Genomic DNA, 26,449 nt, shown 5'->3' on the forward strand with positions numbered 1-26,449 from the left:
TCTTGAATTTTATTTTTTCCACATAAAACTTTCATTCTGCAATAAAAATAATGCACTTCATTCTTTAAAAGCACAAGTGAGATTTGTAAATAGTATCATTAAACTCAGAAATAAAAAATAATCAATGAATATTATTTTTCTGTTCTTCAAATATTTGGACATTTAAAGCACATTTTTTGACAGAGACAAATGAATGGAGATTCTTGATTGAATAATCAACTTCCTTCTGATTCTATTCCCTTGCCAGCCCAATATACTTATTTTTGACCTTGAATCACATGACCTTCCTACTGTTCCCTCCGAGTCTTCAACTCCTGTGGAAGTCAATGAGAAATCAGCTAAACCTAAATAATGGCTTATTGTTTATGACTAATAATTTTAAAATATGCCATTCAGTCACATAGAAGTTACACTTTACTTGTGTGGTCTGAATTTTCAGTATTTTTGAATGCAGTCTCATGAGGCTTCCCTTCTGTATGCTGAGATAAGGCTATTTATAGGAAGGTAACATTCAGAAATAGCCTGGATACCATTTCGAGAACTTTATGTTTTCTATGTACTGTTTTACTCACCATATGAGGAGAGAAATGTATTTCTAATGGTAAGCAAATATATCTATTTTTCCTACTTGGAGAAACACATTTATTCCTTTATGCAAACTATGATACATCAATTCCCTATAGTCTTACAGAATGCATGTGGCATTCCCAGTACAGACATCTGTTCTGCTTTCTTAGCAGGTAATCTTTAGTTAGTTTGTGTCTGGCTCTTCCTGACTCACCAGAGTTGAACCACTTGTCCAAAGGCACCAATGGACACATCGGTGATGGAATCCCCATTTAAATCTCCATAGCCATCCAAGGACCTCCCAAAGTACTGGAGATGGCTCCTAAAGGCTCCATCGGATCCCAAGATTTTCTAAAAGAGCAGGTTTGACACGAAATTATAGTGCACAACAGCTGAACCAGAAAATGGCAGCCTCTGAATTTCATTATTATATTTCTATATAGTAATTTTCCAGATTGTTTATTCTCTACAAATTCTAAAGATTAGTTTTTTAATCACATCTTATCTGATCTCTGCATCACTCTTACAGCCACATTTTCATCAAAGGGACAGCATAAATCTTTAATAAAAAATCATAAACCAGTGAAAAGATAGTGGACTGGGAGCAAATTGATGCAAGTTGAGGTACAGGGTTAATTTCCTAGTTCTTTTCCTTCCGGTCTTACTCCAAAATTGGCTGGTCAGTGAGGCCTCATTAGTCACCCCTTCAACCACCTGATACTACTATTGCTGAAATTTTATTTCCTATTTTAGTTTCATTTGCTTTTTAAAAAAATTCCTTTATTACTATCTGGAACACTTTATCTTATCTACTTCTTTTTTTTTTATTTGTCTCTTCCAATATAATATAAGGCACACAAAGATCAGAATTGTGTCTGTCCTGTCCTTACTGCATCCCCAGAGTCTAGAACAGTGCTTGGGCACACAGTAGAGGCTCACTTACTGTTTATTGAGTGAAACAATGAAGTTACAAAATAAGAGGGACGGATTGCATGGTTTACATGACGCTTTCTATGTCTAATATGTTAAGACCCACAAATACATACATCACCATACAGCTCATGGATTACCTGGGAATACTTTGTGCGGATAGTGCCCTGATGACCATTGTAAATGTATACAGCTCCAGAATTCTGATTTTCTAGTGGTGAACCAACAATCACATCGTTAAAGCCATCCATGTTGATGTCTGAAAGAGCTGCAATTGCTGAACCAAATCGAGCATTTTCAATGCCCTCGGGGCCTTCAAGAAATTGGTGCTGACTCAAAATGCCCTTGCAAAGGGGAAACAAAAGCATGATTAAAGCAAACCTTACAACTTGTATAATTAAAATTCAGAGCAGCTGGGTGTGGTGGCTCATGCCTGTAATCCCAAAGACTCCAGAGGCTGAGGCAGAAGGACGACTTGAAGCCAGGTATTTGAGACCTGCTTGAGCAATAGTGAGACCGTGTCTCTATAAAACATTTTTGTAAAAAGTTAGCCAGGAGTGGTGGCGCACACCTGTAGTCCTAGCTCTCAGGAGGCTGAAATGGGAGGATTGCTTGAGCCCGGGAATTAGAGGCTGCAGTGAGCTATGATCACACCACTGCACTATAGCCTGGGTAACAGAGCAAGACCCCATCTATTTAAAAAAGTGAAAGAAATATGATAAAATGAAAAAGAAAATAAAATTCAGAGCAATCGATGACCAAACTAATTTTTTTTCTTTCTTTTTTTTTTTTTTTTTGAGACGGAGTCTTGCTCTGTCGCCCAGGCTGGAGTGCAGTGGCGCAATCACGGCTCACTGCAAGCTCCGCCTCCTGGGTTCACGCCATTCTCCTGCCTCAGCCTCTCCGAGTAGCTGGGACTACAGGCGCCCGCCACCACGCCCGGCTAATTTTTTGTATTTTTAGTAGAGACGGGGTTTCACCGTGGTCTCGATCTCCTGACCTCGTGATCCGCCCGCCTCGGCCTCCCAAAGTGCTGGGATTACAAGCGTGAGCCACAAACTAATTTTTTAATGTTAAAAATGGATAGAATTTTAAACCTGAACTATTTATGATCGGAATTATAAATAAGAATTTCAGTAAGGTCATAAATAACTGCTCACAAACCAAGGTGAAAGGAGATAATTCTCTTTACTGTAGCTGAACAACATCCATTTCTTGGTCTCATTTTCCTCTCAATAATACGATCTTCACCTATTTCCAACCTTTTGATTGAAAATTTTTCTGGTGAAAATTACTAATATCGTGAATGAAATTAAAGCAGACACAGAACAAAATAAAACACAACATCTTGATTTAGGCTTTCTGTAAAAATTACCAAATAGTGACATAATTATAGTGGTACAGGAAGTAGAATATGAGATTGTTAATATCTCCATTATTAAAAACACTAATTCTGTGCAAAGGAAAAGACGTTTCCTTGTAAAACACGGTTTTTTCTTAGATTTTATAATGAAGTATGGAAATATTTCATGACTTCACAAGAAAGCAATGTTTCTCAACCATGAAACTGGGTCAGTGTTGATTCTTTCTCCTCTATTATAATCTTATAAAAATTTTTACTTAGTTTGACACGGTATTAAAAGATCCGTTCATTTTCAACAATTAATGATAATTCAGTATATCTCACAAGTAAGAAATATCTAAAAATGGGGGATTTGTCAGTTTTTCAACAAGTAACTAGGTCCAGCCTTTGTTGATACTCAATTACACATCTTTATATGTATAATTGCTTTAGAATTGTTTTAATCAATTACTTCTGTTAAAAGATTAATTTTTACATAAATATCAATAAATCAGGTAGTACAAAATATCACAATACTTAAACATAATATTTACTACTTTAACATCAGCTTCTCTTTTTCTTATATACTAAGGAGCATATAATTTTCTATGTCAATCTGTGCCTTTAATTTGGTTTTCTTTTTTATTTCATGGAGTTCCCTATACTTATATACATGGATTTAGAGAGTTCAGTCCACAAAGTGGAAAAATTATGCTTTGCCATGTTAACGTATGGTGTTTTTTTGTGGAAGGACTTGAAACTTCAAGAGTTGGATACACGCCTAAATGTTACACTAAGCAATGACACTTCCTGACAAACTAATGTAGGAAGCATCTGGGATCACAAGGAATTTACAAAGTGCTTGTACAACTTGTGTTTTTCACTGTCAACTGATAACAAGAAAGCATTGCCCTGTTATTGTTGTCTTTATAGCAAAAAATTACATGTGATACTAGAGAAATACGCAAATGTTTTTGTGTGTGCATATTTCAATAAACGATGTGCACTTATAACGGCTTTATTTGCATAAGAGACTATATATTCAAAGACCTCCCATGGAAAATGGCAGTACACTATATATTCAACTCTAGTTTTTCCTGTTAATGTGATTTTTAAAATCATAACTTAATGGGGACATCCTCAAAAATGATGAAATTGTAAACCATACTATCTGTGCAAATTATCATTAAATAATAATAAATTTTTCTTTCCAAATGCAAGTTAAATTACCAGTACTAAAGCAAATTAAACTATTAGTTTAATGTGTTTTTTTACCTTTTTGATGGTAAACAGGTAGACTCTTCCTTCCTCTTTCTTTAGGTCATTCATGTACATTGGTGCACCTACCAAGAGCACGTCTGTAATGGTGTCTTTATCCACATCAACTGAACACAGCACACTACCGAAATAGGAGCCAATCTGGAGTAATAAAACATGTTAAACTTAGAATTCCTAAGATTCATATACTTCTAATATTACACTGAGCATTTACTTGCTCATTCAATACACAAAAATTGAGTGTTTACTATTTACAAAGTGCTAGGAACATGAAGACAGACAGCATAGTCCCTTCCCTCGGGTTCTAACACCATCTAACACCTGGTTCTTAAATCTTAGTGTGCACAAGAATCTCCAAGAAAATGCCTTTGAAATACAGATCCCCGAGACCCATTTCTAGAGATTCTGATGTAATGTCTAGGATGTGATCCAGAACACAGCAATTTAAATTAGCATTCCAGGTGTTTCTGATGCCAGGGGGTCAAAGACATACTTACAAGGCAAACCTTTTGTAGGTATGTGAGGTTTGTCGTAGCGAAAGACAGGAGGGGTAGAGGCAGGGAGAATAAATAATTAAGCTTCTATAGTAAAATAAATTGTGATAGAGGCAAGTCCCAAATGCTGAGTGATCAGAAAGCAGAAGAGTCAAGAAGGCTTAGAAAGTTAAAATATCATTCAAATTTCAAAGTAAGAAGGACGTGAAGTTTTCTAGGCAGAGGGAAGTGGGAAAGCACATATGATGATGTAAGTGTACCTGGCATGATATGAAACAGGTAAGTAGTTGCTGGATAGATTGGGACAGGAAGACTAGGTGGAGATAAATTAAAATAAGAAAAGTTGAGACTTTGAACCTTCATCCCATTCAACAACGTTCAATGCATGCCTATGTGAACACTTTTTAAGGATTTAGAAATGACTAAGAAATGATTCCTTCCATAACACTGTCACTGTTATTGTCTAAATTAAAAAAGGACTTCTTTAAAATATTAAAAAAGAGAAAAAAGTATGTGACCATAGCTAATTTGTGGTCATGGAAGTCAAGAAATCAGGTCTTCTTACTCCTAGAAAATCCATAGCAACAGCAGGATCACACTTAATCTCAGAGAAGAGAAATCTTTGTAAGTTTCTCCAGCTTAAAGAAGGAAACCACTTTTTGTTGGTTGTCAGGGATTAGTGATGCTCATTTTAAATGTGTGTCAAGCCCCTGGGTCAAAACTGTGTAGTAAGGAAACAGGAAGCAATCAGCTGGCCTTTGCTCTAGCAACAGACCTTTGCTGTAGTGGGCCATACCTGGGATTCATCATAGGGTCTGACTACCAAACTGTCACCCATCAGCTGAAAGTGGCAGAGAAGATAATTGTTTTACTTTTAGAATCTTCAAAACCAACAGGACATTCTGACAGCTCCAGATGTAAAAGTTCAGTCCTTATAATGTTATGCTGCTCCCTTCTTCTCATTATTTCCTCTCCAAATACTTGTTCCTAGTGTGTGCTTACCTACAAAGCAGTGGTTAGGTGCCTGCCATCACAACTCAATAATGTCCATGCATTATTAGTCCGGGGAGTCAAAAACATGAAGGGGATGTAATCAAACAGGACAGCCTCTGAGTCCAGAAAGGACTGAGTTTTAATGACAGCTCAATCCATGGACGCTGTGTGACTTTAGAAAGCTAGCTAAATTCCCAGCAAGTTGTCAAAAGGGAGGGCTGTCTTCTTGGTATTGTTGTGATGATTTAAGGAATACACTAAGTAAACTCAGGTTACAGAGCCAATCACAGAGTAGGCACTCAGGCCATGTTGTTTTCCATTTCTGATCACCCGACTCCCCACCTGCCCAGCTGCCCATAAAATTAATTTCACCTGCTAAACAGTGAGATTTACCTGGTCACCTCGGTGAGCCTGAATAACCGTGATATTGCCATTCTCATTCACACTATATAGCACTATCTGGCCGGTATAATTTGCCCGAGGAGCACCAGCAACAAAGTGGGTGCTTTCTCCAGTAGAAATGGCAGCCACAGAGTAACCTAAAAGGGAAGGAGCAATAGAGTGATTACCATTGAATATCTGAGCAAAATAAGGTTAAAAGAAGTGAGTAAAGGTGACCAGAGATCCTCTTGTGTTAGATGTGATGCAAAGTTTCTAGTGCTCCTGAATACATCAGTGAGGACATGTCTTCCTTTTTCTAAGATGAATTGCTCCTGTCCTTTGACCTGCAGCACTTCCCTGTGTAGGTGGGACTTCTACCTGTAAAACTGCCTCTAGATTCCAGGCTGTCCTCATCAGCCACCTGTGAACCTGGCATTCAACAAATATTTCTTGAACGAATGAATAAATGTATTTAAAAGGTAGTATTGCACAGTAGAAAGAACACAGGTCTTGGAAACAGTCTGAGGTTCAAATTCTGGATTTGCCACTTACTAGGTTGTTGAACGTTAGACAAGCTGTTAATCTTGCTATCTCTCAAAGGCAAAACATCCCTGAAAGACTTGTTGAAAAGATTTAAATGTTTATGTAGACAGACTAGCCAGCTCAGGCACTGTCCCATAGTAAGTCTGCAAAATCAGTGGCTGCTTATTATAAGAACAAGAAGACTAATAGCTCTAAAATACTATAAGACTATAACTTACTGTATTGACTTTTGGGAACTATTTCCATTTTGGAGGAACACAATCATGTTCCAGGAATTACAACCACTTGGCCAGCCAGAAGAAACTAGTGAGTATAATATAGTATTCCAATAAGTAGTTATGCCTTAAGGCCCGACTGGCAAAGAGACAACATATATATGTGTAATAAATATGATAATTAGATGACAGTTCAAGGGTTTTGCTGAACTCACCCTGAGATTCAACAAAAAGCTGGTTTAAAGCAAGGGAACTTCAGTTTTCTGAGCCAATTATTACTATGCCTTACCTAAATATGAACTGTGATTTCTGTCCTGCAGAATTTGGTCAAAGGCTTGTTTAGGAAAGATCAAATGGCCATGAGATGTCTTCTGGACAATGGTCCCACTCCAGCCAAAAGCTCCCACTGCACCCAGCATCAGAATATCCTAAAATAATTGAAAAATGAAGATCATTAAAACAAATCACCTTTAAAACATAAGAATGCAGGGTAGGCAAAACATTGAAATAAATTGTTTAGATTTATTAAAAATGATGAAATATATATGAACATATATTGATATATCTTAGAATTGTCTTAATATATTTGTGCTAGAGAACAAGCCTTCCCATTGGCTGTGTTATTTTGGACTTTATTTAGTATGACATGTTATACAGACAAACGTTTGTAATAACCTGTAGTACAGGACAGGTACATAGCCATCTTCAAATTTCCCGTTCGAAGGCATATATGTGCCAATGGTAAACCCTTATGAACTTTAGAAAGGAGTCAGAAGTGAGTCTCTCACTCCACATATTTATAAGGAAAGCTCACAGCCGGATGTGAGACATGCTTGAGAAACAGGAAGTACTGACACAGGAGAGACGGAGATGCTGCTGCTATCCCAGACACGGCTCGGGAGGCCCTCTTCCGACCTGTTCTATTTTCAGCTTTCTTCCTCTCTCTTCCTGACCCCTTCTCAAATGTTCCAGTACATTCCTATATTCCATCTATTTGATAATAGCATAGCTACAAGAGGCACCTTTAGCTGTGACATTCAATCTATTGGAAGGAAAATAACCATTTGTCAGCCCTGTGGGAAGGGCAAAGGAGGAAGCCTACTCTGGATTGACCTGAAACCCAATCTAAACAGTCAAAGCTATAAATCATCAAAGGAGGCAGACTTGATGAGGATGAGATACACTATTTTTAATTTTTTGTTCTTCTATCTTAGAACATACCAAAGATAAGATGTTGGACTAAAAAATACAAGCCATGAAAAATAGCAAGTAAGGAAAAGATGTGTTCTACTTTGAGGATAAGAGACCATGAAGTTATGTGAATGACTGTAGTAAATTGAGTGACTCTGGATTTGGGGTGCATGAAAGGACTTCAGCGTATGTACAAAAACCTGCTGGGATTGTGTGGAAAAATTCTCCGTGCATAGATTCATTTACATTTTTTCTGAGGGAAAGATCCATAACTTCTATGAGCATCTCTAAGGATTGACGATCCAGAAAAAGTCAGTTCCTTTGATTCGAGGCAGAAAACAAGCTGTTCTTGGTCCTCTGACCTGCCAGTCAAATCCTCTGACTTCTTATTGTTCCTCAAATATTTCCCAGGATCTCTTTCTTTTTTTTTCCCCTCCTTTCACTATCTCTCTCACCTCCTGACTCAAATTAGAATCAGGGGCCCAGGAGGTGGATGTTTCTGAGAGATAGAAATAGACTTCCCTGAGCTGAAAAGGCAGTGTGGTACTCCAATTCCATCTCACATTTTTCCTACCTCCTTATTTTTTCAACTCTTTTCTGTCTGCTTTTAGAAAAAGATACTATGACAACTCAGAATTCGACCATGACAGTGATGACAAGAGTACATGTTTTTAACAAACATTTCCAGTAGTTAATTGATTCAAAGAAAATTCCTGCAGGAATAATACCTTAATATACAGTCTGTGCCCCAGAGTACTCAAAGACTTTCTTGTATACTATCAGTTTTCCCCCATATAAGATCCCTGTGAAACAGGGAAGGGAAGACATTATTAACCTTCAAATTTGAGAGGTAAATCAGCAGCACAAAGAAACTAAATGAACGTGACTAGGAATCAGAAGGGCTGATCCCTAGATGGCTGTCTTCCCATTTTATGTATAAGGCTACTGTGTCTGGAAGTGTTATGCCAAATGACAACATGGCCTGAAGCTATCTGATATACACACATTTTGAGAAAAGTAATCCGCGCTGAATCCCACTTGTGACATTTCCATCTGAAAGTTGTCTCCTCCTTGAACAGTACCTGGAACATTCAATTTTAAGAATTTTATTACTGTCAGTAATTTTAAATCAAGTTTTCAAACACAAGCAGGCACGTATGTACACACACGCCTACAAACACAAACACAAACACACACTGTTCTAATACTCACCCCAAAATACAGAGCTTGTGTATTCTGGGAAGAAGAAATTACTAAGAAAGTGTTCTAGCAGGTTATAGAAATAACAATACTTCCAAGGTAGTGTTCAAAGTTGGCATTAATCTTAACTGAACATTAATGTATTTAGCAGAATATGTATGATGTTCTTGATACCAAAGGATACTCAACAAAGGGTATAAGGTAAGATGAAAACTGAGATGATAATTTTTTAAAAACTTGATCATTACTAGCTAAGAAACTAACTGAATTTTTAGCTTTGAAATATTGGTACTGATAATGTACACATATCTCAGATGCAGTTGGTAGTGCTGGGCAATTGATCTGTAGTGAAGACCGCTGGGAGATAATTGAGTTCGCTATTAGAAATCAGAATTCAAGACTGAGTAGGAATTTTGCCAATTGGGAAGTTTGTTCTGGTTCTGTATATGTGCTTGCCTCTGTCACTAACACTGGAAGACGCAATTGGTACTTATTTTCCATACAGTGTGATCAAAATGGCTACGTTTCACTAATCTTCACAAAAAGGAAGCTAAACTTTAATACAGAAAAGAAGACAAACAGTACTGTACAACACAGTCTTATTTAGAAGATAATTTACACAGGATGAGTAGAGATAATTTTTAATAAAATAGAATAATGCTCCCCAAAGTCCATAATAACAAATAATGCTCAAAATCATTTCTAGCTAGCTTGTAGATTGCAATTGTTCTCATTCATTCCACTACAAACAAATACAATTATCAGTGTGGATAGCCTAGTGATTTTGTGTTATTTCAGGGTACATTGGATTTAAATGGTTATTTAAACAACTTTGAAGCACCATTGGATACTGAAGAAGCAATAAAGCTTTTTGGGTAATTCCAGTGGATAATCAAATCAAGATTTGACTATATGAATGAATAATTTATGCAATTCCTTTAGCCCCAGACTGTAAGGCTGTACCTGATACATAGGTTTTCAATAACATATGGTCTTTATTGCAAAGAGTTATTTGGGTTAACCATCAAGAACTAGGATTTGGGTCATGTGTGTTTTTTTTCTTTTAACCAACTGTGAAGCGTGTGCTAGTCCTCCACACAGGGAGCTCCTGAACACATGATCTTTCTGCACAACTAGATTTTCCAAGGCCACCTAAGTAAATTATTTTAGGTCCTATAAATAAAATGCTTCCTCAAAAACTGAACTATTAAAAATCTTTGCTGCATTTTTCTAATTTTAAAAATATATATGCTTACTGTAAGCAAATTCAATGATTTTAGAACTTACATAACACAGTATAAAAAGGTAAAACTATTTATGATTCTAATAGATAGATATTAATACATTGTCCCTCAAAAGTCATAACAATTTATCATCCTATCAACAGTGTATGAGCTTCTTTGCTTCCTGATAATCTCTCCAGGATTAAACATTATTATTCTGTGTCATCTTTTAGGCAAAACATATTGTTGGTTTAATTTATATTTTTAAATACTTACTGAAAGTATTTAGAAATATACTGTGTAAATTGGGAATATTTTCTTATGTTTATCAGTCATTTGTATTTTATCACTTATAAACTATTTATTCATGTTTTTCATCCATTTTTCTTACTGATTGTAGTAGCTCTTTTTATACATGGTATACAAATTAACATTGATAAAGTAAATATGTGATAATAAACAATTATTTAAACATTTTGAAAGGAAATTCTTGAAAGGAGGTTTTTTTTTTTTACCTTCAATGCTGAAAATTTGTTCTCCTAATGTCCCAGCCTTTTCTAGTAGAGCTGCTTCATCAGACACATTGAAAAAGTATCTTTCTGTTGGAATACTAGCGATTGCTTTTATTTCTTTTATTAAATTTTTAGTATCAAGGGCGTTTCTGTTTAAGTACCCAAGAACCTTGAAAATAGAGGAAGAGAATGTACAGTCATTACTGCTGTACATTTTCCCTATGAGTACGTTGTAGTCTATTTTGAACACAATAGTCCCTCTGGAAAAGTAAATCAAGCAACATTTCCACAACCCTTTATTTAGTAGACAGGATTGAAAATCATCAAGAAGCAGAGATAGAGTAAGAACTTTCTTTTATATTCAACTATTAACAGCCAATGGGAAAGTGCAGCCTTGAGAAGTGATGCTATAAAGAAAGATTTACCCAATAGCTGCAAGACAAGCAAAAAGAAAAGCCACTTACCGCTATGCCAAACCTCAGTATATTGTCGTGGTTGCATTGATCAATCACAGCTTTCAGCATTGAACCATCATGTGATTCACCGTCAGTTACAACTACCATTACTTTGGTAGCACTTCGTCGTCCACCAGAAGCTGCTGAATAAGCATATTTTCTGTGGCAGATAAAATTAAATAAAGACTTGCTATCAAAATACGAAGTTAATATGAGAACCTCTGGTTTAAAATAGAAACATGAAACTAGCTTCTTTAAACACCCCGTATTAACTCTGGCGACATATTTAATTTTCCATTTGTAGCTTGTAGAGAAACATATACAAATGTAAGTCTTGCTTGACATTAAAAACAACGTCTTGTGTGTCAGGGCATATGTGTGTATATGTGTGCATGTATTTATCCCAGTATTCCTTAGAATTCTTTTCTTCTAAGAAAGTTGAATTAATCAGTATGAATCAATAGAGCAAAGATATTTCTGTTATAAATTTTATGCATTAGGCTTGTGTTTACTTTTTCAATACTTATTTTTTTTTAAAGTAATAGATATCCACAGTTAAAAAAAAACAAAGTATTTGGAAAGGTATAAACCAAATGTGACACTAAACCCCTCTCCACAGGTAAGCACCATTATCAGTTTCTTGCGTTTCCTTCTAGAAAATGTTTTATTTAGATGTAATATAGGTACAGGCATAGTCTACCCCTTAAACTTTTACTTAAATGAGGGCATATTCTTTTTTTTTAAACGTTTTATTTCCATAGGTTTTTGGGGAACAGGTGGTATTTGGTCACATAAATAAGTTCTTTAGTGGTGGTTTGTGAGATTTGCACCCATCACCTGAGCAGAATACACTGAATCCAATTTGTAGTCTTTTATCCCTCACCCTCTTCCCACCATTTCCCCCTGAGTCCCCAGAGTCCACTGTATCATTCTTATGCCTCTGCATCAAATGAGGGCATATTCTAAACAGTTGTTTTTCACTTTGATGGAGACCTTTCCATATCAGCACATGTATATATATATGTATATATATATATATGAAGGTCTCATTCTTTTTTTAAATGTCTGCATAATATTTTATTTGAAGGACCATATGAAGAAAGACTGGTTTATTCAACCGGTTCCCCATTATTGGATGTTTAGGCCATTTTGAGTTTTACAAGTAAGGCTGTAATAAATATCCCTGTGCATATATCTTGGCATACTTTTTCAAATGGGATAAAATCTTAGCAGTAAAATTACTGGGACACAGGATACACACATTTCAAATTTTAATAGATAGCATCAAATAAAGAAAAAAACATCAGAGCATTCTATGTCTTGAATACTTTGAGAAGGCAGTTGGGAAAGTTAAATCTTTGATTTTAGGATATTTATAAGATATTACATGATGTTTAAATGAATTTATATGAAGTAAATGAAGTGAGAAGACCTTAGATTAAAACAGTAGGAAATGGGGCAATCTGTCATAAATCGTTAATATTCATTAGAGATGCAGACAAATTGAGCTCATGGATCACTTGGTGCAAATTAACAAAGCCCACAGAATCTTAAACATATGAGTTTAAGTTTATTATAAAACTGAGCATATCATTTTATTTCCTAAAATCTTTTTTGTATTTTATAATGTAGACTATAGAAACATAGAAAATATTCTGCATTTTTTGGCCAAATTTGAATTACACTATCCACATCAGATCCTTTTTGAGTGTCACATACCCCTTATGATACACTGTAAATTTCATATATGATTCTAAGGTTTTTGAGGACAGAAACTGTGTCTCATTTAGTTTTAATTACCCGCAGTGCTTAAAACAATAAACTGCAACTGTAGGCATTGAATGAAATGAGGTGAATGAAAACATGGCAACATTTACTGAAATAATTTCAGATTATCTTCAATGTTTTAAAGAAAGAGATGAGAGACAGAGAGAGAGACAGGCAATTACATTCTAGGAGGGATGAGTAAAATGTTGGGTGATTCTCCTTGCACTGGGCAGACTAAAACCTGTTAGCTTGGGAAATAGTGGGAAGAGGGAGATAGACAATGGCACGAGGGAGAAAACCAAAGTTTTGAAAGATGATGAAAGCCAGGCAAGTCCTTCCTCAACGGACAGTGGCCATTGTCCTGGAGAACAAAGCTCGCCAGGGTCCCAGGCTCCTTCCAGGGAAAAATACTACTCCCACCTTCCCTGCTGAAAACCGGGCCGTTACAGTTTCTAACTCCAGGAAGGCCACTTTTCATCTCAACTTCTTCGTCCTTTTAGTCCAGTTTGCTGGATCAGGAAGGGCACTTCACATAATGGCAGCTGATCTACTGACTGGCCAGCAGCTTGTGAGATGGGCTGGCCCAAAAAACCTTTATTGTCCCTGAATAGAGACAGTAATGAGGAACCAAACCAATCATATCTTCTCTTGTGGGGAATCTGCTTTTGAGACATTTGGGATTGTCACCAGTTGATGGAAGTAGCAACTGAAATACACACACAGAAAAAGAAGACAGATAAAATGGGAAATGCAGAAATAGAAATGACAGGATGTGGCCACTGACCAGATGTGTGACGTAAGGAAGAGTGGAAAGAATAAAGGAAACCAAATTTTTAGTTCGAATGACTGGGCAAGAGACAGTGGCATGAATCAAAATGGCAAGTTCATGAGGAGTGGTGGGGAAAAGAATAAGGCCAGTGTGGGACAGATTGAATTTGGCAAGTGAGCCAACACTCCGAATAAAAATATTCAGCATCAGCTAGATGCCAGTGTGAGTTTTGGGAGACAGTGTAGGGCTGACAACATAGCAATGAGATAACCCACACAGTGCTGCTGCTGATGCCATGACAGTGGACAGAATTCCTACAGGAGAAGGGCAGTAAAGAAGAGAGGGCTCTGCTTAGTGAAGAAAAACAGGAAAAGGAGCTACTGAAGAGGCAAAAGAATTTGGCAGGAGTTCGAGAAGTTTGTGGTGTCATGGCAACTTGGTTAGGAATAGCAGTGTATGTTCATCATTATCAAATGTTCAGAGGAGCCACAAAGGATGAGGTTTGAGGTGGGACCACGGGGTTGGGGGATGAAGAGGGTCATGCTTATCTAGTGGCAGAACTGTAGGTTTCAAGGAAGTAGAGGGAGGGAATAGAGTTGCTTTTTTCAAAAAGAATTATGGTGGTGAAAAGAAGGAATGCACAAGACAAAGAGAGAGAATAGGTTTAAGGGAAGGCAAGCTTGTTGTTCTCATTAATTTGTTTAACAACCGGAGTGTGTTTAGCATTTTTGTGAAGGTATCTGGTTTGCAGGGACATGGATGAAGCTGGAAACCATCATTCTCAGCAAACCTACACAGGAACAGAAAACCAAACACTACATGTTCTCACTCATAAGTGGGAGTTGAACAATGAGAGCACATTGAACAATGAGGACACAGGGAAGGGAACATCACACAATGCGGCCTGTCGAGGGGTGGGGGACTAGGAGAGGGATTAGGAGAAGTACCTAATGTAGATATGGGTTGATGGGTGCAGCAAACCACCATGGCATGTGTATACTATGTAACGAAACCTGCACGTTCTGCACATGTATCCCAGAACTTAAAGTGCAACAAAAATAAAATAAAAAATAGAGTGAAGAGAAAGGTCAGTGGATCTGAGAAAATAGAGAAATTGAGATAAGAATCAAGAGAGTCCTGTATAGTTATAATTTCACATTTCCCACTGATTGTAATAAGCATAACAAACTTAAACTCATATGTTTAAGATTCTGTGGGCTTTGTTAATTTGCACCGAATGATCCATAAGCTCAATTTGTCTGAATCTCTGATGAATATTAACAATTTATGACAGATTGCCCCATTTCCTACTGTTTTAATCTAAGGTCTTCTCATTTCATTTACTTCATATAAATTCATTTAAACATCATGTAATATTTTATAAATATCCTAAAATCAAAGATTTAACTTTCCCAACTGCCTTCTCAAAGTATTCAAGACATAGAATGCCCTGATGTTTTTTTCTTTATTAGTTCTGATTTAAGTTAGGTACCAGGTATATTATTTTTCTTTGTCTTTTCCTTACTTTTTCTTATTCATTACATAAATACAATGTTTTGTATTATGAAAAAACACTGGCCTATTAGCACCAAAACTTACCTTGCATATTGAATTGCTCCAAATGTGTTTGTGAGGTCCCCACCATATTGGGATGTCTGGGATGTTGCTACAATCATTTCTTCCTTGGTTTTATATGTGTTCAAGTTAAACACAACTCTTGGATTATTGGCATACTGAATTAACCCCACCTTCAAAAGAGGAGACATTTATTAATGGGCTGTCATTACATTAAAAATAATTTCTACTTAACCAATAAAATAAAAATCAAAAGTACATTTAGACATGGGCCGGTAGCTTTAAGGCATCACTCCCAACTTTGTTCTTGATAGTTACTTTTCTTTCGATGGAATAATTTCTTCTCTGTTAGAGGCCATCAGTGTACAACAGCAGTCAAGAAAGATGATGTGCTACAGTGTATGATTTGATTCCCAAGAGTAATATTTGTAGTTTTTAATACTGCCCTATAATATTTTAATATGGATGACTATTAGAACACTGTTTTTAACAGGAAGATTAAACTTGATATAAATAAACTTTCTAATTACCAACGGACCGAAGCTCGCAAACAACTATAAGCAATCGCAGATGAAGAGTAACATCTCATCAAAGGATAGTAACTATGTAATAAATAATTAGAATTGGATACAACAAAAAACCAATGTGCTCCTAATCAGTGTAGTTAGTTGAAGTCTATTTCTTGTGCTGGATTTCCTCTATTATGGGCTTCAGCAACTCTGAAAAGAAGAGGCTATATGTGCATATGGGACAGGGAGCTTCTGGCTTTCAGAGAAAATGCCGCTGGAGAGCATCTTATTTGAGAGAATTTCTGAACAAGATGTTTGGAAGCATTCCCTAATCCTAGAGATCAACAAGGTCACACCCTTCTGTTAATGTCCTTGTTTGCAGGCATGGAGATCATCCTCTAAGCCCAGGAGATGGGCTTTCTAGAACAGGAGTGGCAGTGAGGGATCTCTGAATGGCACTAAGAGGCTCTCTGAAATACAGGTCAGTATGTAAGGAGGTGGAAGTGGCGAGGACTGGATGTCTGGGTTCCATCTGCTGTGTTTTGCCAAGGGGGCAGTGAGCTAGGCACTGGGAAGATAGTGAGAAATACAATATTCCTGGACCCCTTTCTCTAGAGATGTAAGACTTGAGAGGGAGGAAAGAATCAAAAATAACTGAGAATTTCAAAGTCTAATCTGAGAGGAAGATGGTAGTAATCCCATGACACAGCCCCAGGACTTCTGTGTGAAAAAGAAAACAGATTTACAGAAATGTGGTAGGTTAGAACTTACAGGAAGGTCAAATTTAGGCTGTAAGAAAAGAAATTGAGTTAAACCACTTCTGGAGAGGAATCAGATGCACTGTGGTAGGAAGACACAAAAGAGGAAGACTGTGAATTCTATATAGGAGACTTAAATAAAATTAGTCACGCTATGAGGGTAACCCATTTAGAAACAGAGGAAATAAGGAAACACATATGAAAACTTATAAGGGGCTTTATTCTGGAAACCAGTGCTATATGCAGTTTTATTTAGCAGAATGTCCTGGAAAATGCCCACAGGGAAATTTCCAAAGCTTCTGTGGGTATTGAGATACTCTTGGTACTGAAAAGCAATTTCAATGGGGGAAACATATAACAACATGTTTAAATAGCGAACAGGAAAGCAGAGAAGCAAATTTCAATAAAGATAGCTGGAAAGCATTTAGGGAAAAATATGTCAACAATTTGTATTAGATGTTGAACATTAGAGTATCAGATGCAATGCATGAACATACACTGGTAACGGTGAACTGGTCCGGGTTGACACTGGCTCAGTATACTGCTACAACCAGAATGGCTCAGGAAATGGCAGATTCAATCAGAAAGGAAAAAAAAAAAATCCAAAACCAGCAACTGAACTTTAAAATAATACTATTGAGCTTTAGGTGCCTACCTCAAGAAGATATAAAAGCAAATTAAAGACTTCTTAAAATATAAAGAGCTATATAAAATTATTGAAAAGACCTTTTCTGTAGGCAAAAGGGCAAGCTAAACTGGAATATGATAAATAACTATAAAATATTATCATAAATGGTAGAACTATGCTTAGTGACTTATTTATACAAATTTCAGAATTCAATAATTATTTTACCAGCAAGGAATAAACAAAAGAAATTAATTATTAGTCCAAATGGACATAAAAATACATATTGAATTTTAAAATGTAACTCATGGGTTAGAAGGGAAAGACAGGAAACTAAAGGAAGATTAAAATGTTATATCCTGCCCGGGCATGGTGGCTTATGCCTATAATCCCAGCACTTTGGGAGGCTGAGGCAGGTGGATTACCTGAGGTCAGGAGTTCAAGACCAGCCTGGCCAACATGGTGAAATCCTGTCTCTACCGAAAATACAAAAATTAGCTGGGTGTGGTGGCAGGAGCCTGTAATCCCAGCTACTCGGGAGGCTGAGGCAAAAGAATTGCTTGAACCCAGGAGGCAGAGGTTGCAGTGAGCCTACATCGCGCCATTGCACTCCAGCCTAGGTGACAAGAGCAAGACTCGGTCTTAAAGAAAAAAAAAAAGTTATATCCCATACCTTTAATGCTTGTGCCAGAAATGGAACTCTAAGGTCAAAAGACCAGCATTGGGCAAAGCCATAGGTAGAATAACCCAATGTAGTAAAAGTTTCAATTAACTTTAAAAACTACCATCAAATGCATTTAAAATGGGGATTCAGCAAATATAAAAATTAAGACTTCATAGCTAACAATATTTTTTTCAGAAAGAAAGCCATAAGTTAGTTTGTGCATTTCTGCCGGCCATACCTGTGTCTTTGTGGGGCCTACATCCAGGCCTTGTACAAATTTTTCCAAAAAATTCTTCACTGCATCCCAAGGATAAATACTATTTGATTCATCACACACAACCACAACATCTATGAGCGAAGGGCAGGCTACACAGGAAAAGAGGAAAGAAGCAGATTTCCACAGGTAAGTCACATTATACAGCCATATAAAAATGAGATGTAAGGAGGGTTTGGGTGCCACTAGTTGATAACCTTTTCCCCCTCTAACCGTAAGGCATTGCTCAGACCATCTGCACATTAATAACTTACGCTGAGCCGCAGGTGAGAAGCTGGCTGAGAGCTGAAAATCAGGACTGATGTCAGAACACACACCCGTTGTGTAATACTGATTCCCACATTGCTGTGCCCACAGAGGACCACATGTCTTCAAAGAAATGAGAAAACAATCAATGGAAACACATGACAAATGCTAACTTCTAGCTCTCCATTATGGAGCTCAGAAATCATCTCCACTCTTTTCTAAGATACTAATAATTGTCAACTCAAAACCAATGAGTCAGTAATGCCCTTGGGGAAAGCAGATGTGATGGAGAAGGTGGCAGGTGCTCTGTGCCCAGTGGCAAGCCTCGCAGGAGGAGGAGTGCTGAGACTGTTGGGAGCAGGTGTCAGTGAAGGGAGGAGCCTATGAGGTCTCCCAACAAGCTAGATAAAACAGGTACTTTCCTTCCAGAGAACACCAAGGAGGAGAATGCATGCAAGTTCACTTTTTGTCTTTCATTTACCTGGGCCTCAGGTGCTTCATCTGTAAAATGAAGATAATCACACATTCTATCTTTTAAGATTGTTGTAAAGATTAAATAGGTCTATAGATACAAAACACTAAGAACAATGCCAGGTAAATAGCAAATGCCATATAATATTGTTAGCCAGCATCATTATCATTGTTCTTGTTGAACATTAGTTTTCTGCAGTTCCTTCCATTCATACTGCTCAGCAGAAACAATAAACCTAATGGCAGTAATGCTTGAAGAGGGCTTGGGGTCAGGTATAGACATCATGGTGAATGAAGAACCCATGCCTGTGTACAGACCACTGTGTTTTCTGCCTGCCCACTGGTATGAAATAGGTTGTGTTGCCAGATTCCCTAATGTATAAAAGAGAGTTGAGAGGGCAAATGTTGTGCGAAAATTCAGTTCAAAATTACTCCATATGCTAAGCAAACACAAATGAGGTTCACTGACTACCAGTTTTTAACTTTGCCCACTTCCCAATTAACTGCAGTCACTAACGCTGAATGGCACTTGTCTTCTTGCTCACATTATACCTGCTCCAATCCTTAATATCTCCATTAATGCAATCCCAGTTCTCTCCTTTTCAGGAGTCCTTGCATGCCAAGAACTCCTGATTAAATCATGATTAAATGACACAGGAAACATTAGATTAAATAACTTTAAAATTGATAGATGAAAAAGGAGACAAGTGCAAAAGAGAAATCTAATTAAGATCCTAAAAAAGGCCTACAGAATTTAACGTTATGTAAAGTTGTGCATCAGTTATTAAAACTGAACAGAAGAGTATGGGCTTGCAGGAAGTAATTGGAAAAATAAAAGAAAACTTATTTGACCCAGTTTAACTGTCAAAGGGGAAGCAGCTTTGGCCATATTTCATGTGCAATGAACAAGGCATAGTTTTCTCCCTATAAAACTGATTTATTTTGCCAATTAATTAGAAGAAAGTCATTATTAATGTCTTTGGTTAGTTTACCAAATAACAGATACCAATTATTGGTTTCTATATCACCATTCCTAAGCTTTTTATTAAATCACTTTGAAAAAGAACTCATGAAGTATTCAAAATTTTTTTTTTTGTTTTAAAAGCAATGGAAAACAGCATTAAGAAGTTGAAATTAAAATATGCCAATTGTAAGTGCCAGAACTACATTCCTACTTTAAGCCCAGAACTTAAGAAGTTTCAAAAAAATGTGATGATTGTCAGTCTTTTCCACATAATTCTTAAGAGTATCTTATGATTTTGACCTTTTAAGTATGTAAAGGAAACTTTGGGTTTTTTCTTTTTTCTTTCTCCTCCCCTCTCTTTCTGCCTCTCTGCTTGCTACCTGGACTGTTAATTAATCTCTTAAATTCTCTTGCTTTTTAACTTTTATTTTTTACTTTATCTGGAGTTATAGATTAAAAATTTTGAGGCAAATTCTGTAATCTCTAAATATCAGTATGTTCTTTTTTAAAAATTTTTGCAACCTTAAAATCAAACAAACAAAATGATTAAAGCAACCTTATTGTAAAGACTTTGGAATATCATAAACCATAAAGATCCATTGCAATATTCATTTATGCACTGATGTTAACACATATCACAAGCAATATCTAATTCACTTACTGGCAGCACAGTCATCAGAATAATAATATCCATTAGTAAAAATAGAATGACATTGTTCAAAATTGATTACATTTTTAGAATAATACAGTTATAAAACATAGGATTTTTAAGGAAGCGTGCCAATGGTTTAGATAAAACTAATGTAAAGTTGAATTACACTGTCTAAGACATATTTTTTCTTTTTTTTTTTTTTGAGACGGAGTCTCACTCTGTCGCTTAGGCTGGAGTGCAGTGGCACGATCTCGGCTCACTGCATGCAACCTTTGCTTCCTGGGTTCCAGTGATTCTCCTGCCTCAGCCTCCTGAGTAGCTGGGATTACAGGTGTGTGCCACCACTCCTGGCTGATTTTTGTATTTTTAGGAGAGATGGGGTTTCACCATGTTGGCCAGGCTGGTCTTGAAATCCTGACCACACGTGATCCACCTGCCTCAGCCTCCCACAGTGCTGGGATTACAGCCATGAGCCACCATGCTCGACCTCTCTAAGACAATTTTGACAGGGTTATACATACATACACATACCTATGTGAGTCAATGGAAATTTCAAATAAGATTGTGTTTTTATTTGTCTTCAAACTTTTTTTTTTTGATGTGTGATGTTTTCCCTTTTTTTATATAGTCAAATCCTTTCAACAATTTCCTATATTATTTTTTCTATTAGCTCCAAACTCAGAAATTTTTCAATCCTTCAGAAAATTTCCATTTTTTCTAGTTTTTTATATTAACTTTCAATTCACTTGACAGTGTATTTGGATATATAAATATTAATCAATTAATTGTTCCAAAAGCACTTGTTAAATAAGGCATTCTGTTTCACTAAAGTGATGTCTTTTTACTATTTCACTAATCAATGACGTCTTTTTACTCTTTTTGTAACTAAATGAAAGTGAGCACTGACATGAGAGACTGCTCCATGCCTCGGATAACACCAGATTACTCAACAATTACAGGAAATGATTAAAAACCAAAAATACTTTTTAGCTTTGAAACCTACTTTTTTAATTAGCAGTACCTATCTTGAATGATCCTACAGGAAGTAGAAATGAGATTTGGGATTCTGCTGTTATCAACAAATACTCAGCACACTTTCCAAGGGCAAAGAATCAGGGTTCTTTTTGTTCCCTTTTCTTCAAAACATTCAGTAGCAGTGGTTTTGCTGAATATCCTAAAAAGTCTACACATAAACATTATTTTGAATATTCAACATTGGATAACCAAATAAATAGCATAATTTATCAAAAAGCAAGTTCTAAGCATCTAAATCCCCAGATTGGGAGGGATGGTGAGAAGACACTGTCTACATACTTTCTTGAGAGGAATAATGATTTGTAAAGTAAACACTCACGAGAAACCCTCCAGTTCCCATGTTCCTGGTGAGGGTCAAGCCGAGGCTCATGTTGGTTTTCATCTCAGTAACATTTGGAATGCTTGTTGAAGCTTTCAAAGGGAAAATAATTTTTAAAAGTGATTAAAAATTCCTTGTTTACTTAAAGATATTAAAAAAAAAGGCACACCCATGTTTGCATGTAGCATTGAATTTAGTGTCATCAATATAGGCACTTGAGTTATATAATGAAGTGTGGGGAAATGCGATGCTTTCAGTGATCTGGTAACCTACATTAATGTGCGAGGCTGCAGAGCATAAGACAATAAGGAGTGGGCTCTGGAGAGGGTATGACTTAGAGATGTTTAATTATGATTTTTTTTTTTACAATATTCTGGCAAAACAAAACACATTTGAGGACACCATTTTTGCCTCTCTTTTGAAAGTCATAGTAGCTCTATCTAATGCCTTTTTTTTTTTTTCTTCTGGGTCAGTAAAAATATCCTTGAAACGTTATCAAAGAATGCCCCATGATAGAATCTGGCTCAAAGCAATAGTGGGCGAATGTTAAAAGGAAATTAGACTAGTCATATAATATACTAAATAAATCTCTCCACCTCCTGTCTTCCACCGACCTAGGGCATCAACCACTGTATCCATTCTCGAGTTATTGAACATTGCAATTCTTTTTAGTAATACCATTATTCAGTCATGTTTCTAATCTCTGCCAAGCCATCACTGACTCTGTCACTTATTCTTAATTGGATTCCTTCCCTTGTTTCCCAGGGTGACTGTTGTAAAAGTTCACCCTTTTATTTATTTTTATTTTTATTTTTATTTTTTTTGAGACAGAGTCTCAGTCTTTCGTCCAGGCTGGAGTGCAGTGGAGCGATCTTGGCTCACTGCAACCTACGCCTCCTGGGTTCTAGCAATTCTCCTGCCTCAACCTCCCGAGTAGCTGGGAATACAGGTACATGCCGCCATGCCTGGATAATTTTTTGTATTTTAGTAGAGATGGGGTTTCACCGTATTGCCCAAGTTGGTCTTGAACTCCTGAGCTCAGGCTATCCACCCACCTCGGCCTCCCAAAGTGCTAGGATTACAGGTGTGAGACACTATGCCCGGCCAAGTTCACCCCTTCTTTTCAAGCCTTCAACCTCAACTCAGATTCCGTCACTCAGTGAATGGCGGCTACTGCAGAGAAGATGAATCAGACTTCCAGGGTAATCTCAGTTTCTCTAATCATTGTGTAAAGATCATTCGTAGAACTCCTAATTTTTCTCTCCTTCCTTTGTGTCTTAGAGAAGGAAGAACTCTTTCTAAGACTCTATTTCTCAGGTACAAATGACATTAATTTTAATCAGTTAACTCTATCCTGGACAAATCATCCCTTTTTACTGCTGCCTCCATGTTCCCTAGAAAAAGTATCACCTCTTGTTTACTAGAAAAATCTTCTAACTCCGCTATCCCATAGAGTTGTTTTTCCCCGCTCCCCCCTTCACTGCTGAACTTCTGGAAATGGAGGTCAACTTTCACTCCTTTTACATTCACTACTGACACACTCCTAAATTCTTTGTTATCTATTTTCTCCCCACAACACTGGTGGATTTATCCTCTAGGTGAGTAAGTTACACAAAATATGATCTGTTAGAATGAAGACAGAAAATAATAGAACTTCTATTCTTTAAAATTTGTTTTTATGTGAAGGTATTATTGAGAAGATAGGCCAGTACATGTATATAGCTTTAAAAATAATAAAAATATATACATTAAGAATGAGTGTTCAGAAGTTAAGAGTGATATGATATGTTAGCGGTGATATACTAAAATTTTTGGACTTTATAATAAAGCTTTGAACACTCACTCCAAATGTATATATTTGTGTTATTAGAAATATATATATATATTTATATATATATATACACACACACACACATATATACTGAGTGCTCAAAAAATTTGGAGATCACTGATCTAGATCACCCACAACCTGCTTAAATAAGCTGAAGACATTTACTCAGTCCTCATCCCCTTCAACTTCTGTAGCATTTGACACTACTGATATTCCTTCTACTTCACTGAAAATGTTTATTGAGCCCTATTATGTGCCATAAATTATTATAGATATTAGGTCTACAGAGATATGTAAGAAACACCACTGCCCTTGTTTCCAAGTCTATTTTTGAAACTTTTCTTTCCCTTGATTTTCACAACACTCTTTTCTAATTCATGCCTCAGTTCTTCAGAAGAACTCTGTGATTCCTCAGGGCTGCTTTTTTAGGCTGCTGCTGCTGCTGATGTGATGATGATCAAATTGAGTGACTTTTTACTTGTATCAGCATATTACATGGAAATGTCACTCATTTAGCTGTCTACCCTTGAACCTTTAGTAATTTTTTGGCATTAATAGGAGGCATCTGAGATGTGGATAATTAAAACAGCAAATAATTCCAAATTGAGGATTTTATTAGAATGCCATCATTTAGACATAACAAGAAACACAGAGTGTTTTTGGCACCTCCAAACACAGCCCTTGTACTGATGTTTCCAAACTTAATGGTTTATTTTGCAAAGAGAAGAGAAAGAAATATGGATAGCCTCGGACTTCTGCAAGTAATCATCAAAATTATTCTAAATCTTGATGGAAACCAGTCCATGGTCTCGAGGTAAATGGTCCAGGAGACAGCACATTTTCCACGCATCTTGTTAAGTCAAGTCTCCAAACTGTTTTGGAAATTTGGATACGATTGTGCCCCATATTACTAAAGACATAAGGGCAAAAAAAGCTGTCTATATTTCTTTAAGACAGAACAATGATTGTTTTGATATTATTTTTCAGTTGAGTCTAAGACAAATCACTTGCTTTGCAAGCAAATTTAAACTTACTTTGCAAATTTAGTTTTTCACATGTGGCAGTGGATAGGTCAACAGGACATTTATACACATCTCCCATTCGGTTTTCAGGAAAGCCACTCCAGGGTGAACCAACCAGTAACCTAGAAACAGATTTTTTTTTATTAGACACAGAGTATTAAGTATAGTTTCTTAAAGATAAACCTGATCACAAACAGTGAAAAACACATTTAAATTTCAGTGTGAAGAGTTTATATTTGTTCAGCTATGATTTGACCTGCTTCCTTTCTGCTTAGCTGGTAAAGAGCCTTGATCAATGTCTGTAATACTGCTGTGTTGCCACACACCCTAGAAAGTCTCTCTAAAGCAATGCTGTCCAATAGAAATATAATGCAAGCCACGAATATTAGCCACGTATATAATTTCAAATTTTCTAGTAGCCAGCCACATTAAGAACATAAAAAGCAACAGGTGAAATTAATTTTAAAAATATATTTTATTTAACTCAATATATCCAAACCAGCATGCAATCAAAACTAGCATGCAATATCAAAATTAGTAATGAGATATTTTACATTTGTTTTTCCTAAGTCTTTGAACTTCAGTGTAGATTTTATACTTACAGCACATCTCAATATGGAAAAGTAACATTTCAAGTGTTCAGTAGTCACATGTGGCTCATGGCTACATATTGTTCAGCACAGCTCTAAAGAATGAAACCAAATCTAAACCAAGAACAACAACTAGCCTTCGCTGAGTGCTTTTTTTTTTGAGACGGAGTCTCGCCCTGTCGCCCAGGCTGGAGTGCAGTGGCGCAATCTCGGCTCACTGCAAGCTCCGCCTCCCGGGTTCACGCCATTCTCCTGCCTCAGCCTCTCCGAGTAGCTGGGACTATAGGCGCCCGCCACCACGCCCGGCTAATTTTTTTGTATTTTTAGTAGAGACGGGGTTTCACCGTGGTCTCGATCTCCTGACCTCGTGATCCGCCTGCCTCGGCCTCCCAAAGTGCTGGGATTACAAGCGTGAGCCACCGCGCCTGGCCTGCTGAGTGCTTTCTATGCCCTAAGCATTTTCATATGCTGACTCATTTAGAGAGCAGATATCTTATCTTAGTGGCTTTATGCTAACTGTCTTTATAAGGGGATACTTAGCAAAAATACAGAACAAATACGTTACAAACTATCTTTATGTGTAACAAAGTGCATATATCTAGAATACAGGATGAGATTGGTGTTTACGTCCTTCCTTTGGTTCGTTTCACTTCCTTCAGAACTTCACCTAGAGACTACAGGTTTTCTTGCAGAAGCACTCACCTGACACTTAGAACCACAGAAGATTGCACAGAAAGAGCCCAGGTATCAGTTTGATCTTTGGAAACTGCAGCAGGTTACTCAGCAGCATTCAATTAATATGGAAGCATATTTGCTTCCTGTTTTTTTTCATGTCAATATTGGGAAGGATTAAAATATCAAAGAAACTAAAATTCTTTCATGAGCCTTCTGTATATTTTATAATTATCATTTAAACAATATATGCCCCATGTTGAGGTACAGTAGATACAAAAGGATTAAAGCAGACTGCTGTCTTCTAAACCTAGTAAAACTAGATATATGTGACAAGTAAAATAAAAATTCAAATGACCTGGAATATATGATCTAGTTTACC

The 26,449-nt window shown here is 36.7% G+C and overlaps 1 protein-coding gene across 1 annotated transcript in view; it reads right to left on the bottom strand.

Moving 5' to 3' along the window:
- ITGA2 (integrin subunit alpha 2) overlaps positions 1–26,449 on the bottom strand; it is a 68,991-nt gene that overhangs the window by 26,082 nt on the left and 16,460 nt on the right. The window contains exons 3-15 of the mRNA XM_063622351.1: positions 24,818–24,927; positions 21,953–22,044; positions 18,520–18,634; positions 18,230–18,357; positions 15,460–15,608; positions 11,334–11,484; positions 10,873–11,038; positions 8,940–9,016; positions 7,033–7,171; positions 5,998–6,143; positions 4,115–4,258; positions 1,638–1,841; positions 782–918 (exon numbers count right to left, since the gene is read on the bottom strand). Of these exons, the coding sequence (XP_063478421.1) occupies positions 782–918; positions 1,638–1,841; positions 4,115–4,258; positions 5,998–6,143; positions 7,033–7,171; positions 8,940–9,016; positions 10,873–11,038; positions 11,334–11,484; positions 15,460–15,608; positions 18,230–18,357; positions 18,520–18,634; positions 21,953–22,044; positions 24,818–24,927 (1,758 nt within the window). The remainder of the gene's footprint in view (positions 1–781; positions 919–1,637; positions 1,842–4,114; positions 4,259–5,997; positions 6,144–7,032; positions 7,172–8,939; positions 9,017–10,872; positions 11,039–11,333; positions 11,485–15,459; positions 15,609–18,229; positions 18,358–18,519; positions 18,635–21,952; positions 22,045–24,817; positions 24,928–26,449) is intronic.

The sequence above is a fragment of the Symphalangus syndactylus genome, chromosome 18 (assembly GCF_028878055.3).
Source record: "Symphalangus syndactylus isolate Jambi chromosome 18, NHGRI_mSymSyn1-v2.1_pri, whole genome shotgun sequence".
NCBI classification, from domain to species: domain Eukaryota; kingdom Metazoa; phylum Chordata; class Mammalia; order Primates; family Hylobatidae; genus Symphalangus; species Symphalangus syndactylus.